Source organism: Eleutherodactylus coqui, chromosome 5, assembly GCF_035609145.1.
Source record: "Eleutherodactylus coqui strain aEleCoq1 chromosome 5, aEleCoq1.hap1, whole genome shotgun sequence".
NCBI classification, from domain to species: domain Eukaryota; kingdom Metazoa; phylum Chordata; class Amphibia; order Anura; family Eleutherodactylidae; genus Eleutherodactylus; species Eleutherodactylus coqui.
The window spans coordinates 96,372,179-96,386,692 of NC_089841.1; the positions used below are offsets into that span (position 1 = coordinate 96,372,179).

Sequence of the window (14,514 nt, forward strand, 5' to 3'; positions counted from 1 at the left end):
CACTGACATGGAAAGGACTGGGTGATTTTAGTTAACTGGAACAACCAGTGTCAGGCAAAGAATACTTTGCTTCTATGGAATAAAATCAAGCAGAGATCTTGAAAACATAAGGAACTCAGAGGAAATATATAGATGATTGTACAACTCTGCATTCTAAAACATGCTTTACTGGAATCAGGAAGCCTGTTTAATAACAAAGCTGGAAACAGGACAGAAGATACATCTTCCCTTTACCTGGGCTTCATTTGCATTTTTTAAAATTAACCCTTACAGGATCAATGCCTTCGAAGGATAAATATCCACAGCAAGAATTCACTGTCACATTGTACAAGGTGACTTTAATGTTTTAGCTAATTTTTTCAGCTTTTTTGCAGTAAAGTTGGGGCTTTCATGTGATGTCATAACAAAACCAATTTTTTTTTTTTTACGTTTTAGATAAAGGGAACAGAAATGGTGAACATGTGCAAAATTTTCTTTGGCAGAGATCCTATGGTGTTAACTCTTGCACTGAAGATGGAAGCCAGAGGGGGATCGCTGCGGCCCACCCTCCTTCATTCACAGTAAAAAGGCCGCCATTTATAGATACTGTGTTTACATGGGTAGATGCAGTGGTAGACCAACGATGATTTTATGGTCTGTATGAAGGATCCGACCACCAATTTATCACTTTTGTTCTTTCACTGCATGCGTTTCACTGCCGTCATACGGTTACATTCGCCTCCTCTCCCGCTATCCTGACTTGTGCTACGCTCTCAGATAAGAGTCGCCGCAGCACAAGTCAGGACCTCAGGCAGCCCTGCATGACCGCAGCGCAAAGAACAAGACCGGGACTTTCAGCGCCCCGACGCAGACAGCAGGAGGTCGTTATTCCATCTCCGGCCCCAAAAGGTTTGCCCGTTTTGAATTTTGGCCCCTATGTAGTGCCAAATTGTACAGGTCTCTGGAAGCGTATTCTCATAACCAATTTGCTTCAAAGGGGCATTCAAATCTTAAGTGATGACATATTGCTAGGATCACATTATGATCAGTGGTTGTCTCAATTCTAGGACCCACCTATTCCCAGAATACAGGGCCAAAGTATATGTAAGGCCTCCTGTCCACGGGCGGGTTTTCATTGTGTTCCCTGTAGCGATAATCCGGCTGTGGGGAACGCGGTGAAAGCTTCCCCCTGTCCACGAGCGGAGAGTCATTGCGATTCTCTGCTTGCGGATGGCAATTTGCAGCATGCTGCAAATTTACTGCGATTCTCCGCAGTCATCACATCTATCAGATAGTCTGAAAGTGGAGATCCGTCTGCCAGCTCCTGCTCCCGGGCGGCGGTATCCCGCCGATACCGCAACGCCCGTGGACAGGCAGCCTTATGTGGACACTTACACTACAAATGGTTAAGAGTTACATGCACACAAACCCACAGCTGGTAAGACGAAGGGTACTTTTACACAGGCAGATAAATCTTTCAGATTGCAGCATCCAGTGAGAATCTGATTATTCAGTGTAAATGCATGCACAAACTGAATGACGAACGAGAATTTAATTGTTTCTCGGATGTCGTTCAGTTTCTGTATGCAGAACGACGGATCGGCTGCTATTCAGTTAGCTCTCAGGAATGGAGAAGTCAGACAGCACTTCCTGCCCACGCTCAGGCCATGTCAGCTACAGGACCTTATGTATAATACTTATGCCCGGTCTTCTCTGCAGGTTGCCCAATAAGGAATCAGAAAAGGCGGAACAGTATACAAAATAATGAGCAGATATTAACAACCATTTCTTTGGAATATAATACAGAGCTAAAGCAAAGACAGAAAGTTCCACATTACAACTATTGCAGAAGAGACCTTACCTTCAGATTTTAGCTTGGTGAGAACAAATATTAAATAATTATTGAAGTCTGGAAACTGGTTGAGCTGCTCCAATTTCTGAAATTAAGAGTTAAGGTCAAATGTGAAAACACACACAAAAAAAATAAAAATCCACAGCTTTCCAAAAGACCATCTTTGATCAGTGGTGGACCAACTTAACCCCCCCCCCCCCCCCCATTAAGTAGTAGAGTGAAGGGGCTGCTTTGTTTACACACGTAGTGGCACATCCATACGGGTAGCTATCCCTGGAGGTTGGACCCCCCCCATCCCCATCAGACTCTGCTCACCTATCCTCAGACTAGACCACCAACGTTTAAGTCCTAGAGCACCTGTTTAGGCTGACCATGGGTCTCCTGACCTGATGATCAGATTCCTTGATGCTCAAAGTCCAGGTCAGACAGCACACTTGTCTATATTACCTCTCACCATCCTGTATGTAGCGATTACAGACTCAGAGGCGGCAGCCGCTGGACCGATGCTGCCGTCGGGGTGAATGGAATGTCTATAGGGATACTGCCCGGCCAAAGGCCAATAATCGGGTCCCTTTTACTACTGGGACTATCGAGACCAATCTAGTGGTGCAGCGGCAGCTTAGAATCTTTCTAACGCGACTTAAGAGGGCAGCTAAGTTTTCATATTGCAATGATATAATGGTATTATGCAGTATATAATGTGGGTCATGTACTATATATCAGCTCATAATGGTTTACGACTTTACAACTGCACGATAATCAAGTCTGCGCAGTGAACAGTACTTTTTTGAAGCGCAAAAATTTGGGGGCGAGGAGGGAATAAAAAAAATGAGTGATATGGATTACATTTATTTACAAAGCAAGTCACTGAAAACCTACCCGCAGCCCCAAGAGGTTTGCCGATTTGAATTTTGGCCTTTACCCATTGCCAAGTTGTGTAGGCCCGTGCTAGGGTTTAAATGAATGAAATACAAGTTGTACTGAATAGTAACCCATAAAACTACATATCGGTCTGTTCAGCTACTCCTGCTCTAACATGCTGCCCGCAGTTTGGACACCATGTTTGAGATGACAGGCTCCCTGTAAAGCACTGATAGCCCAGCAATAGTGAGATCACTTATGTCTGGCGATGCAGCGCCCCCCAGCATGAGAAGGCCAGATGCTAGAAGTGTTCTACCGGGTGTCCCCACCGCCGCTCCATAGGCTCAGATAGGACAGCGCCAGACAAGAGCTGCAGTCATCGTTGCTGATCTGGTGCAAACTACACCAGATGGTAGGGCATGCATGAACTCACCCAGTTAACAACACGGATGCCCATTTCAGGGCGGTACAATTGTACATGAAGACTGTATCTTCACAATGAGGTTCACGTCAAATTTCCAAGCTTATGCTGAAAGCACTATAAATAAGAGGGTGTGCCACGTACGTAAAGTATATTCCTCAGCAGCGGCTATTTTTACTCCTGATGATTGGTTATATTAATAACTCAGTAGAAGACTAGAGAAGAAAAAAGGCTGCATCGCTTCCCGACATCTAATCTATAATAGGTGTTTTCTAAAATAATTAGCTGCGAATGAATGTGTGATGCACGTAATTACTACTGGATAGCTTTTAAATGGACCATAAGGACTGATCTAACATTCAGCAGTGTGGATGGTAAGCATGCCAAGCCGGCGAGTCAGGCGGAGGAATCCTCAGCATACTGCAGCATGAACTCTATGACGCTCTGCACTCTAGTGTGCAAGTACATTAGCATCTGAAGACGTTGGCAGTCATCATGCTTGGGCTATATACAAAGCCAGTAAGATACCAAGAATAGGCATATCCATAATAAACATTTATATTCCTTACATTGTCAACGGCTCATTACAGGGATGCTGGCGGACACTTCCTCTTTATGTCAAGGTAGCAGCCATCCCAGGAGTGAGCAAAACACTGCTGCAGTCAATCTTCAAGAACACAAGTTCTATAGTAAGATTGTTATCAAGATAAACCCATCACCTATCCATAGGGTAGGTCAAAAAAAGTCATCAGTGGGGGTAATCCGAGAACGTGGGTCCCGTTTCTTCCATCCTCCTCATTGCGATTTCAATGCACCTTGCAGTGAGAGGAGACTTGAATAGAGTAATAGTTGTACTTGTGCATTGGCACTCCATTCGTTTCAAGGGTGCTGATGGACAGAGAGAAGGAGCGGAGGCCGAGCATGTGCGGTCAGTGCTCCAGTCAATCTGACATCACTGGAGATGGAGAAGTGACCCTACAGTGACAAGAAGAGGGGGACATGTGACCCCTGATCTTGGAATAGGTGGGTGTCTCAGCAGTGTAACCCCAACCATTAATCACCCATCCTTTGGATAGGTAATTAAAGCCCACCCTGGTACAGGGCCTTTAAGGATGTGTTCACACTTGTGTCCGAAGCTCTGATACGGCACTAAATTTTGCACATTGCTGGACAAAACTGCAGCTTGCTACTGTAAAGTGCCAGGCAGCATGATAGAAGCCCAACAAACGGCATTACAGTCATTGGAGTCCGTCGGATGCTTTTGGTTACAATTATGTGACAACTCTGCCCCTGCCTTCCATTCCAGCCTCTTGTTCCAATGGGGAAATTGAATGCCACAACACCAATGGGAAAGTGTGTGTGGTCAGAAGGTAGGTGCACAGGATAGGCTATAAATGTTGATTGGTGGGGTCCAACTCCGGGATATCCATTTCCAAAGAGAATGGTGTCCTGTGCCCATGCTTTTCAATATAACAACGGCACACTCACAACATGTCACAAGGCTCAATCCAATGAAGTCTATAGACCATAAAGAAGCAGCAGAGGAAGCCAGCTGTCCCCAAACCCATCTCCTATTTGGACCGATAAAAAGGGCTCAACAGTTACAAGAGCTTGTGTAGCCATCTGATAACTGTTATGAAACATTCACACATATTCAGACAGTCCGTAAAAATGGGCCACTTTTTTTTTTCCAGCGTCCTTAAGAAAAAAAAATGATGCGCCCGATTTTTTTTTTTTTTTTTTTTATGCTGGTGGTACAAAAGCAGGTTATTGTGTCTATTTTACAGCTCACAGTAAATGCTGGTATTGAGTTCATATCGGTATCAGACCTTTAAACAGGTCTCATTTATAATTTGTATCATTCTTTAGGCTTTTCCAATGTGTCTGTAAAAAGTGGCTTGTCCGTGATTTTTGGATAAGTCATCCACGTTGTCACCCCCGAGTGTGACCCATTGTAGGGATATTTCCCATGACCGCAGCAATGATTCTGCTCTACAGTGACAAAAGGGGTTTCTTTGCTGGACAAGAAAAACGTGAGGGGAAATCTAACACGAACCATTAATTGTAGCATTTCTGCAGCCATCCTAATACATTCCGGCACGTGTTACTGATCGGCATCATTTGCTACTGTTGTGTCATGCGGCTGCAGCACTGGGGATTACTAGAAGTCATCTCAGATAAGAGCCGTTCACACGCTGTTCTCTCCTAATCCCAGGATCCCTTCCCTCGCCGTCACCCCACCACCACCTAAGCCACAACACAAACTTAGTCTCATGCCTTCCATTACAAAGGATACGGCACCAGGACAGGTCACTATTAGCAGAGATTTTGGAACAAAGTGTGACTACACATGGCCGGCCCTCCCAGCATGAAGAATAGGACTCTCTCTTCAGGATCATTGTGGGATGCAAAAGTCAAACCAGGGTTTGAGTCAAACATCCACAGCTGGAAAACCACATTTCTGTCCTATCTCAGGGTAGACAATAGAGCTGGGCTAGAAAAATCCAACCGGTAAGCTTTCCTCCCCCCGTTAAGCAGAGCCATAGACATTGGACGGTCATCAAGGTCATCCTTATTCAAGGACGGCTTTCTTCAGAGGTTTGCCCATATGATAGATCCTCCTAAAGAGGAAGCAGTGATCACATTCCCAAAACTGGGCACCCAGCTGGAAAAGACAGCAGATAACATCGTTCTCCTCAGATATCAGCTAGTCATCAGCAGTGCTGCCTTGGTCAGCACAGGTAGGTGGCAGACATGACTGTCTACAAAGCCTCCTCCCAATTGTCCTTTGCAGCATCATAGGAAGTTATTGGAGACCTGCTATTTTAACCCTGAAAGGGGTTGTGCCAAGTTATAAAGTTATCCCCTGTTACAGAAAAAAAGTATAACTTTATGATCAGAGGTGTCAGACCGCTCGGACCAAGTTTAGGGTACTGGCCCCCAAGTGAATGGAGCACAGTTCAGGTCAATGACCAAGCCAGAAATTGGCAAAGCACTTGGACATAGTAATCTCCAACACAGACATTGATCCTGAGAACAGAGCTGCAGTCGGTCCCCAGGTGGACGGAGCAGAGGTTGTGCAGGTACGCCGCTACTTCTTGCATTTCAATGACAACCCTAAAAAATTACCAAAGCGCCTGAATTAGTTAATTTCCAAGGTACTAGTGTATCTTGTCTCCACCTAAAGAATGAGTGGAGACATGGGTTGCACAGGATGAGTTATGGGGGAGAGTCTGGTGACGCCCACAGCAATGTATTGGCTGATGCTGCCCTGCCATCTCTGCTGTTAGCACCTCTCTCACTGTGCCAGCGCCTGCCTTTAGTCATTGACTTTGGCCTCAATGGCAGTGTCCCCGCAACAGCCTGCAATGCGCACTATCAAGGACACTGTAATTTTTACCTCCCATCTGTGCTTGTGGATCCGCTGCCAGTTTCACCCCGGTGGGCTGCAAGGTCCACTCCGGAACCCCCCCCCCCCCCCCCCCCCCCATCCCCCTTGTAATTTTCCGGGGCTGTCTTCCATCATGTCCCGTCTTGGGTCCTGCGATACCGGCGTACTTGGATAATTTCCCCTCCTGTCAGTCACCTCGCCGCTCACCTGTCTCCCCTCCTGCGCTGTGAGTGTCCCCGCCAGCCTCCGCTGCAATCTGTTCTCCTCCTGCTCCTCAGAAGCTGGCCCCGCTCATACCATGATGGCAGCGCCGCTGTCAACTGCAGGGACCTCCTGTCAGGAGCTGTCACTCTCGGCCCCGAGCTCCGTTCTCATGATGGCAGTGCCAATGTTAACTCCAGGGACCTCCGGTCGGGCACTGTCACTCTCCGCCCCGGTCTCTGTTGGAATATCGTGTCAGATGTACTCTTCTGCCAGCGTGCAGCTAGCCAATCGGCAGCTGTGGGCGGTACCTATAACTCCACCCACACATACCCTTGTCTCCACCCATCGTTCCGGTGGAGACAAAATACACCAGTACCAATTTCCAATACGGTCATTCAAGTGAATGGAGCAGCGGCATGCCTGTTTAACCGCAGCTCCATTCACTCGGGACTAAGCAGACCCCGTACTCTAGGGCAGTGGGAACCCCAGCGTTCGGACCACCACTGATCATAACACTATACCTTATCCTATGAAAAAGGGAATAACTTTACAACTTGGCACAACCCTTTTAATAGAAATTTTTTAAAAGTTATCAGAGCTTTGAACACAAATCTGAGAACAGCCTAAACCCTCATTTACACGAAAAGACAATCTTTCAAACAATTGAAAGACTGACAGCTTTAGCGACCGTTTTGCATAAAGTGCTAATGGTCACTAATGTCCATTAGCACTTTATATGCTTCATTTGCATGTAATTGAGCCTCCAGGAGCCGTTTGCAGAGCTCAGCATGTGGCCTGAGCTCTGCACACAGCTTTGTTCTCACATGGGCTGTTGGCTGAATACAATGTATTCTCCGACTCCCATGCAGAACACAGCGTGCGGTCCCTGTTATCTATTCTCCAGCTGAACAATGGATTTTAGGCTCACCTTAAAATCATCGTTCAGCAGAAAAGTAAACTATGCTATCGCTTGAATAAATTTTAAACGATCGTTGTGTGTAAATGGGGCTTTACAGTGTTGTACCAAGGCAGGCTTTAATTACCTGTCCAAAGGAAAGGTGATAAAAATCTGATTGGCGGGGGCCGTACCACTGAGTCACTCATCTATTCCAACAACAGGGGACCCACGTTCCTCTCTTTACACAACGGACACCAGGGAAAAAAAAAAAAGACTAAAGAACCCTTTTACACTGGACTATATTCAGATGCTCGCTCGTTTGCAGGAATGTAAAAGATAATTCGTTCATCATTCCGATTGTGCAGGAACCGAAGAAAAAAACCCCCAAATGATCAGCCCGTGCAAACAGGCAGTCCAACTATGAATGGCTGCCTGTTTACTGTGAAGCGAGGCAGGCGGCCAGAATGATCCCCAGTCTACTCCGCCTCCTGATTGGCTGGAATTGGCACACGTGACGGGGTGGAGCTACGCGATGACACATACAAGGGGGCGGAGCCAGAACGCAGCTGCTGCCGGACCGAGCCGAAGGGAAAAGACCCATCTGCGCAAGCGCGTCTAATCGGGCGATTAGACGCTGAAATTAGACGGCACCATGGCGACGGGGACGCCAGCAACGGAGCAGGTAAGTGAATAACTTCTGTATGGCTCATATTTAATGCACAATGTATATTACAAAGTGCATTAATATGGCCATACAGAAGTGTATAACCCCACTTGCTGCCGCGGGACAACCCCTTTAAGGTACACTCACACAAGTCTGAAACATTGCAGATTTTCCACAGCCTAATTAGCTTCAGAAACTCACAGCATTCACAATAAAAACACCGAATGGGATTTTTAAAAATGTTGTCCAGTTGTAAACTACTGAGGGCCTATCATCAGGATAGGTCATGAACTGTATGTAGATCAATGGGGGTCCTTCACAAGGTGCTCCTGCCAATCAGCTGTTCACTGGGTTTATGTACGTATGCACCAAGTCAATTTATGCAGGAAGCAGACAGCTCCGTTCCCATTGCAGTGGCCAGACTTGGCATTGCAAGACAAATTATCATTCATTTTAATACCTGCAATACAATGCCAGGCCACTGCATTGGGAGCGGAGCCGTCTGCTTCCTCCAGACGTAAGCTGATCAGCAGAAGTGCCCAGTGAGAGACCCCCACCGATCTATTATTGATATCCTCAAAATACACCAATAGCTTACAACTGGGCAACCCCTTTAAGAAATCCTGTCCACATGCTGCACAGAAAATCTGCAGAGTAACGGTGCGTTGAGACAGAACAATCGTTCAAAAAAAATTGTTCTGTTTAAACGTGACAACAACTGAATGTGAATCGTGAGGTTCTCGCTCGTCATTCAGTTTCAGGGGGCTTGGGAACTTCTTGCGCAGTTTAAACACTGATCACTCATACATAGGAACGAGAATCGTGCAGACTGAACAGGCAGCACGATTGCTAATGAACCGGTGATGACGTCACCAACTCGTTCACTCAGGCAATCAAGCACTGGGCAGTTCTCGTTATATGTAAGAGGAGCCCAAGTTCATCTGCGATGCAGATTTTAGATCCACATTTCATACAACGCAAATTTTCAAAGCGGATTTTAATTCTTAAAATGAGGGGTGAAATCCGCGGCAAATCCACATTAAATACTGCACTATTTGGTACAGAATTTCCACTGTGGATCCTCCGTTTGAGAAAATCTGTAATAGAACACATACCATTATGTGTCAACTCTGCTCAGTCTCAATGCCAGGTGGTGACAGAAGGTCCATTTACACGCAAAGATGATCACTCAAAATTCATCAGAAACTGACAGTTTTGAGCGATCATTTTGCATTAGCTACTAATGGGCTAATCAGCCCATTAGTGGCCAACTAGCTTCACTTGTATGTATTTAGAGAACAGGTGGTCTGTTCTCTAAATACATTGCTTTTGTTCTACCATGGGCAGCCGGCTACATATAATGCCATCAGCGCTGCCCGCTAAGAACTCTTACCAGTGACGACGGCTTTTATGCTGAGCTAAACTCAGCGATGGACGAAGAGTGCACGGTAAGTGCATGATCCTAAGCTCTCGCTCACAACCTGAAGGTTACAAATTCAATCACCGCGTGGTTCAGGTAGCCGGTTCAAGGTTGACTCAGCCTTTCATAGTTGGTAAAATGTGTACCCAGCTTGGCGGTAGTTGGGGGGGGGGGGGGGGGGTGAATAAATAAAATGACCTGAAACGTGTATTAGAATTCTTCACACGCTGCAGAATAGGTTGCGCTACACAAATAAATTTATATATATAGTATTGCAGGTGCGGCTCCCACTGAATGCAATGCTCTACGGACAGTCTGCTTCTAACTCCATCCACAAGAGTGAGCCTCCTATCAGCTGAACAGCGGGGATCCCAAGCATCAGCCCCACCAATCAACTACTGATAACCTGAGGATAGGTCATCAACAGTGAAGTCGCAGACAACCTCTTTAAGAAGGGAGTATTGTGGTCTTCTTGAGCCGATGTCCGGTAGGAGTGCCGGCGCCGCTCCCACTGACATCAATGGAAGCGAACACACTTTTGCATTTCCTGCTTCTTACGGTTAAGACGTGGCATCCTGACCATACAAGTAGCGGGAGGAGAAGCGCGGTGCTCCCACTGATACCAAGACGAGTTACTCCAGAGCTCACCACTTCTGCGCTGACTGCTGATGACCCCGTCTGACCCGCTGCAGTGACAGCAGGCTAAACCATCAGCTGATGGACGGGGGACTAAGCAGCAGCGCAATGGCGTCTTCACACTGGCCAGAAAGTCGTGAGAAAACACAGAATTATGAAACCCACGGTTTCCTCCACATTCATGATATTTTCACTGATGTGATATTGCAAGAGATAAACAAGCGATTTTACACGGTGGGCATCTGTGCACCACGATGAACGCCCCTAGGCTTTTCCCCAGCAAGGAGTATCACTAGTAAGCGGAGGCGGAGCGCCGGGGATCCGCCTCCAGTCGCGGTAAACAGGCGGTCCTCCATAAACCAACCACTGCCTGTTTACATGGCCGATCCGGCGATGCTCTGTGCTGCCAACTAGTGTATGGTTCGTGCAATTACACCAAACGATATTCTTGCCAATTGCAGAATCTGAACACTTTCTCGGCCGTGTAAAGGGCGCACACCAGCGTATTACGTGCGCCTAACACGCCGTGAATGGAGTCAGTGGAACTACATGGCTGGTCATGGCGGTATGTAATATGTAAAGACGAACGCAGCGTGTTGTATTTTACTGCCTGATATACCCCAGTGTTACGCTGTATATCCGCATGTTGCTAGGAAACGAAATGGGGAAAAAAACGGAAAAGCGAGTGCAGGCCAGCGTATGCGTCCTGCGCAGACATCCGCAATCACAGTGGTGGTGATCCGCTGCTCCACATGCCAGTAAAATGCTGCGTTTTACCACACGGGGGCGCCAGTCCCGCCTCAGGCCGCTCTCACACAGTTTTGGAAGCGCTGTACTGTCACCGCTGATTACAATGGGGCTTCTCAGATGAGCGTTTTAGCGCAATGTTTCCAACGCACGCTGAATCAAACGCGGTTTGTTCTATTTCATTGCTTTGTGGCGCATTTTAAACGCCCCGCATCACCCGCTGTAATGTTGGGGTGCGATAAAAACGCTGTCAGACGCACTTAAAAACGCAACTTTTACAGACGCCTGTGTGCGCCCGGCCTTCTGGGCACCTTGAATTTTGACCCGCCTGCGCCCTTTGTTCTGGAGGCCTCCAGCATGTGCACAGGGCGACTAATGAGCCGTCAGAGGTGTACGGGCATCTCTCCCATCGCACAGCGTCCTGTATGGCATCCCAGACAAGGCGGTCAGCTCACACTGGGACCGCGCCAAAGTCCTGCCGGGCCACAGCAGGGGCTGCCATTTAGTGAAAACCCAGCACCAGTATTAGGTAGAGCGCCTTTGAAAGCACCCCAGAAATGATACTTCCCCATTCCCCCCCTGCCAAGGAGTTAGCTGAGAGTGAGCAGCCAGAGGACGCTACAGGTGGAGGTCACCGGATGGAGTGGGCAGCTGTGGGACTACAACTCCCAGCCGGCGGAGAGGTAACGGGCTGCGGCCTAGGCCGGGTGTGGCGGGAAGCCTCGGGGTGGCGGTGCGGAGCCGGCAGCGACCCCCCCCCCGCCCGGCAGGCCGCGGCCCCAGCACGCAGCGCTCACGCACGGCCGCTCTCCTGCGCCGCACACACGGGGGGAGAGCCCGCTGGCAGCAGCCGAGCGCAGGCCTCAGCGCCTCCTCCTCCGCCCTGGCGCCGGCACCGAGCCGCCCGGCAGCGCTCCGGGTGAAGGATACTTGTTGCACGGATCTCTGCGTGGTCGTGTCCGGGGACTGCGACTCCTTGAGCAGCTGGAGGATCTGCTGCAGCCCCTGCTCGTCCGGCTTCCACTCGTACTCCATGCTGCGGGACACGAACACGGCGCGGACAGAACAGGAGAGGGGGAGGCGGCCGGGAAGTGGAGGGAACGGCGCGGTCCTACTGCCCGCCAGCTGATGACAGAAGGCTGAGCGGTCCTAGTGCCGCCGGATCACAAAGGCGGCTGCGCGGTCCTAGCGCGCCGATAGTGTTATATCTGCTGCTGACAAGAGGGACTATAGAGTCAGACGGGCGCAGGCTGCAGATACTGGGATACTGTGCTGGAGATACACAGTGCAGTAAACCTTCTATGGGAATGGACTATAGGCACATAACGCAGTAGTCTATAATGTGCGGACGACGTACACGTAGTGTCCTTGGCAACGTCTGCATTCAGGGCAGCCATAAAGCAATCAGGACGCCCGATATGACTGGGGCCATATACAGGGGGGCATGGAAAATTATTCCGGCACCGCACTCTAATGGAAGCTGTGTAACTGAAAATCTGTCCTTGTCGCCCATAGCAACCAATCACAGCGCAGCTTTCATGTTACCTCAGCAGTATAAGAAATGAGAGCTGCGCTGTGATTGGTTGCTATATATTATACTGCTGAGGTAACATGAAAGCTGCGCTGTGATTGGTTGCTATGGGCAACATGGACAGATTTTCTTTTACGCATTTCCATGCGAGTGTGGTGCCGGCCTAGTTTTCCATTGACCCCCTGTATAAAGGGGTTACCTGTGGGAAACTGCCCCTTCACACTGAGGGTGGCTCAACAGGGGAAGACTCATCTGAATAGTCGCTGGAAGCAGTCCCTACAGCGTACCGCCTGCCTCAGTGCCGTTATACAGCGCCGTTGTTCGCTCCTTCAATTTCACGAACGCGAATGAATCGTTGGCAGCAATTACAGCGGCTGAAATGTCGTTTGTAGACATAATAGGGGCATGACGCTTTTTGGCAGGCGTGTATTTGTAATTTTGACGGCTCCCCAATGTATGCTGATTGTCGAGTCCATTGAACGGGCGTAAATCTGTGCGAGCGGCCCCTTGAGCGAACGCCCGCTGTTGTGAGAGCGCCCAGCACCGAGTGTTTTGTCAGACCAAGACAGCGAGAGACCGTAGCAGCGAGAGTCTCTTCATAGACCGTACCAGCCCCAGGACAAAGGCCGCTCTCACGCACAACGCGTATATAGCATTTACCACGGAGTTTCACATGCCGCGGTGAGCGCTATACAACGCCTTCATTGATTTCAGTGGGGCCTCACAGACTAGCATGCAAACGCGGCGTTTCTAATGCTGCAGTTTTCAAGCGCTGGCTGCACTATTTCCGTGCGTTTACGTGCTTCGTAACACGCCTCGTCAGCCATTACAATGATGAGGCGCGTTAAAAAACGCTTTAGAATGCTGTACAATGCTTTTGAAAACGCCGCTCAAAACCACGGGAAAGGGCCACATTTGAAGCGCAGCATTTTACTGACAGTGAGTCAGAGTGGTCTGAGGTCGCTCTCACACAGCTCGCTTTTTACAGCGTTTAGTGTGGCGTTCAAATCGCCAAAAACGTCTTAATTGATTTTAACCCCTTAAGGCCTCATGTCCACGGGCAAAAGAAGAATTAAAATCCGCAGCGGATCACCCGCACGTGTATCCGCAGCCCATAGGGATGCATTGACCACCCGCGGGTAGATAAATACCCGCGGATGGTCAATAAAAGGGATTTAAAAAAAAATGGAGCATGAAAAAATCTGGACCATGCTCCATTTTCGTGCCGGTCTCCCACGGGGACGGCTCCTGCGGGCTTCTATTGAAGCCTATGGAAGCCGTCCGGATCCGCCGGAGACCAAAATTGGAATTTACTCACACGCTCCGGATCTTCCGTTCGCCGCGGCTTCATCTTCTCTCCGTCGCGGCCGGATCTTTTTTCTTCGGGCCAGCGCATGCGCGGGGCACGTAACCGATGTGCCCTGTGCATCCGCCGGGCCGTAGAAAGAAGATCCGTCCGCGACGGAGAGAAGGGAAGATCCGGAGTAGGCGAGAGGTGAGTTAATTCTTATTTTTATGCCTCATGTCCACGGGGCAGGAGGGACCCGCTACGGATTCTCCATGGAGAATCCGGAGCGGGCCTGATTTTCCCCCTGGATATGAGGCCTAAGGACTTGGCCTGTTTTTATCGGCACCATTTTTGGGTACATAAACCATATTGTAAAACTTTTATAAATTTTTTTCATGATAGCAGGGTGAGAATACGCATCAATTCTGCCATAGATTTTTTGTTTTCTTTTTTTTAGAGCGTTAATCATGCAGCATAAATGACACAATACATTTTTTCTGCGAGTCGGTACGATTACAACGATACCAAAAATCCTTTTTTTTTAAAATGTTTTTCCACTTTTCTGCAATAAAACCCCTTTTTTTTAATTATTATTTTTTTCTATATCACTGTATTCAAAGTT

The 14,514-nt window shown here is 48.4% G+C and overlaps 1 protein-coding gene across 1 annotated transcript in view; it reads right to left on the bottom strand.

The window, feature by feature from the left end:
• The window catches only part of TNPO1 (transportin 1), a 63,874-nt gene extending 51,712 nt beyond the window's left edge, over positions 1-12,162 (bottom strand). The window contains exons 1-2 of the mRNA XM_066602918.1: positions 12,004-12,162; positions 1,841-1,916 (exon numbers count right to left, since the gene is read on the bottom strand). Coding sequence (XP_066459015.1) covers positions 1,841-1,916; positions 12,004-12,108 — 181 coding nt within the window. The 5' untranslated portion in view covers positions 12,109-12,162. The remainder of the gene's footprint in view (positions 1-1,840; positions 1,917-12,003) is intronic.
• Between the last annotated feature and the right edge of the window lie 2,352 nt (positions 12,163-14,514).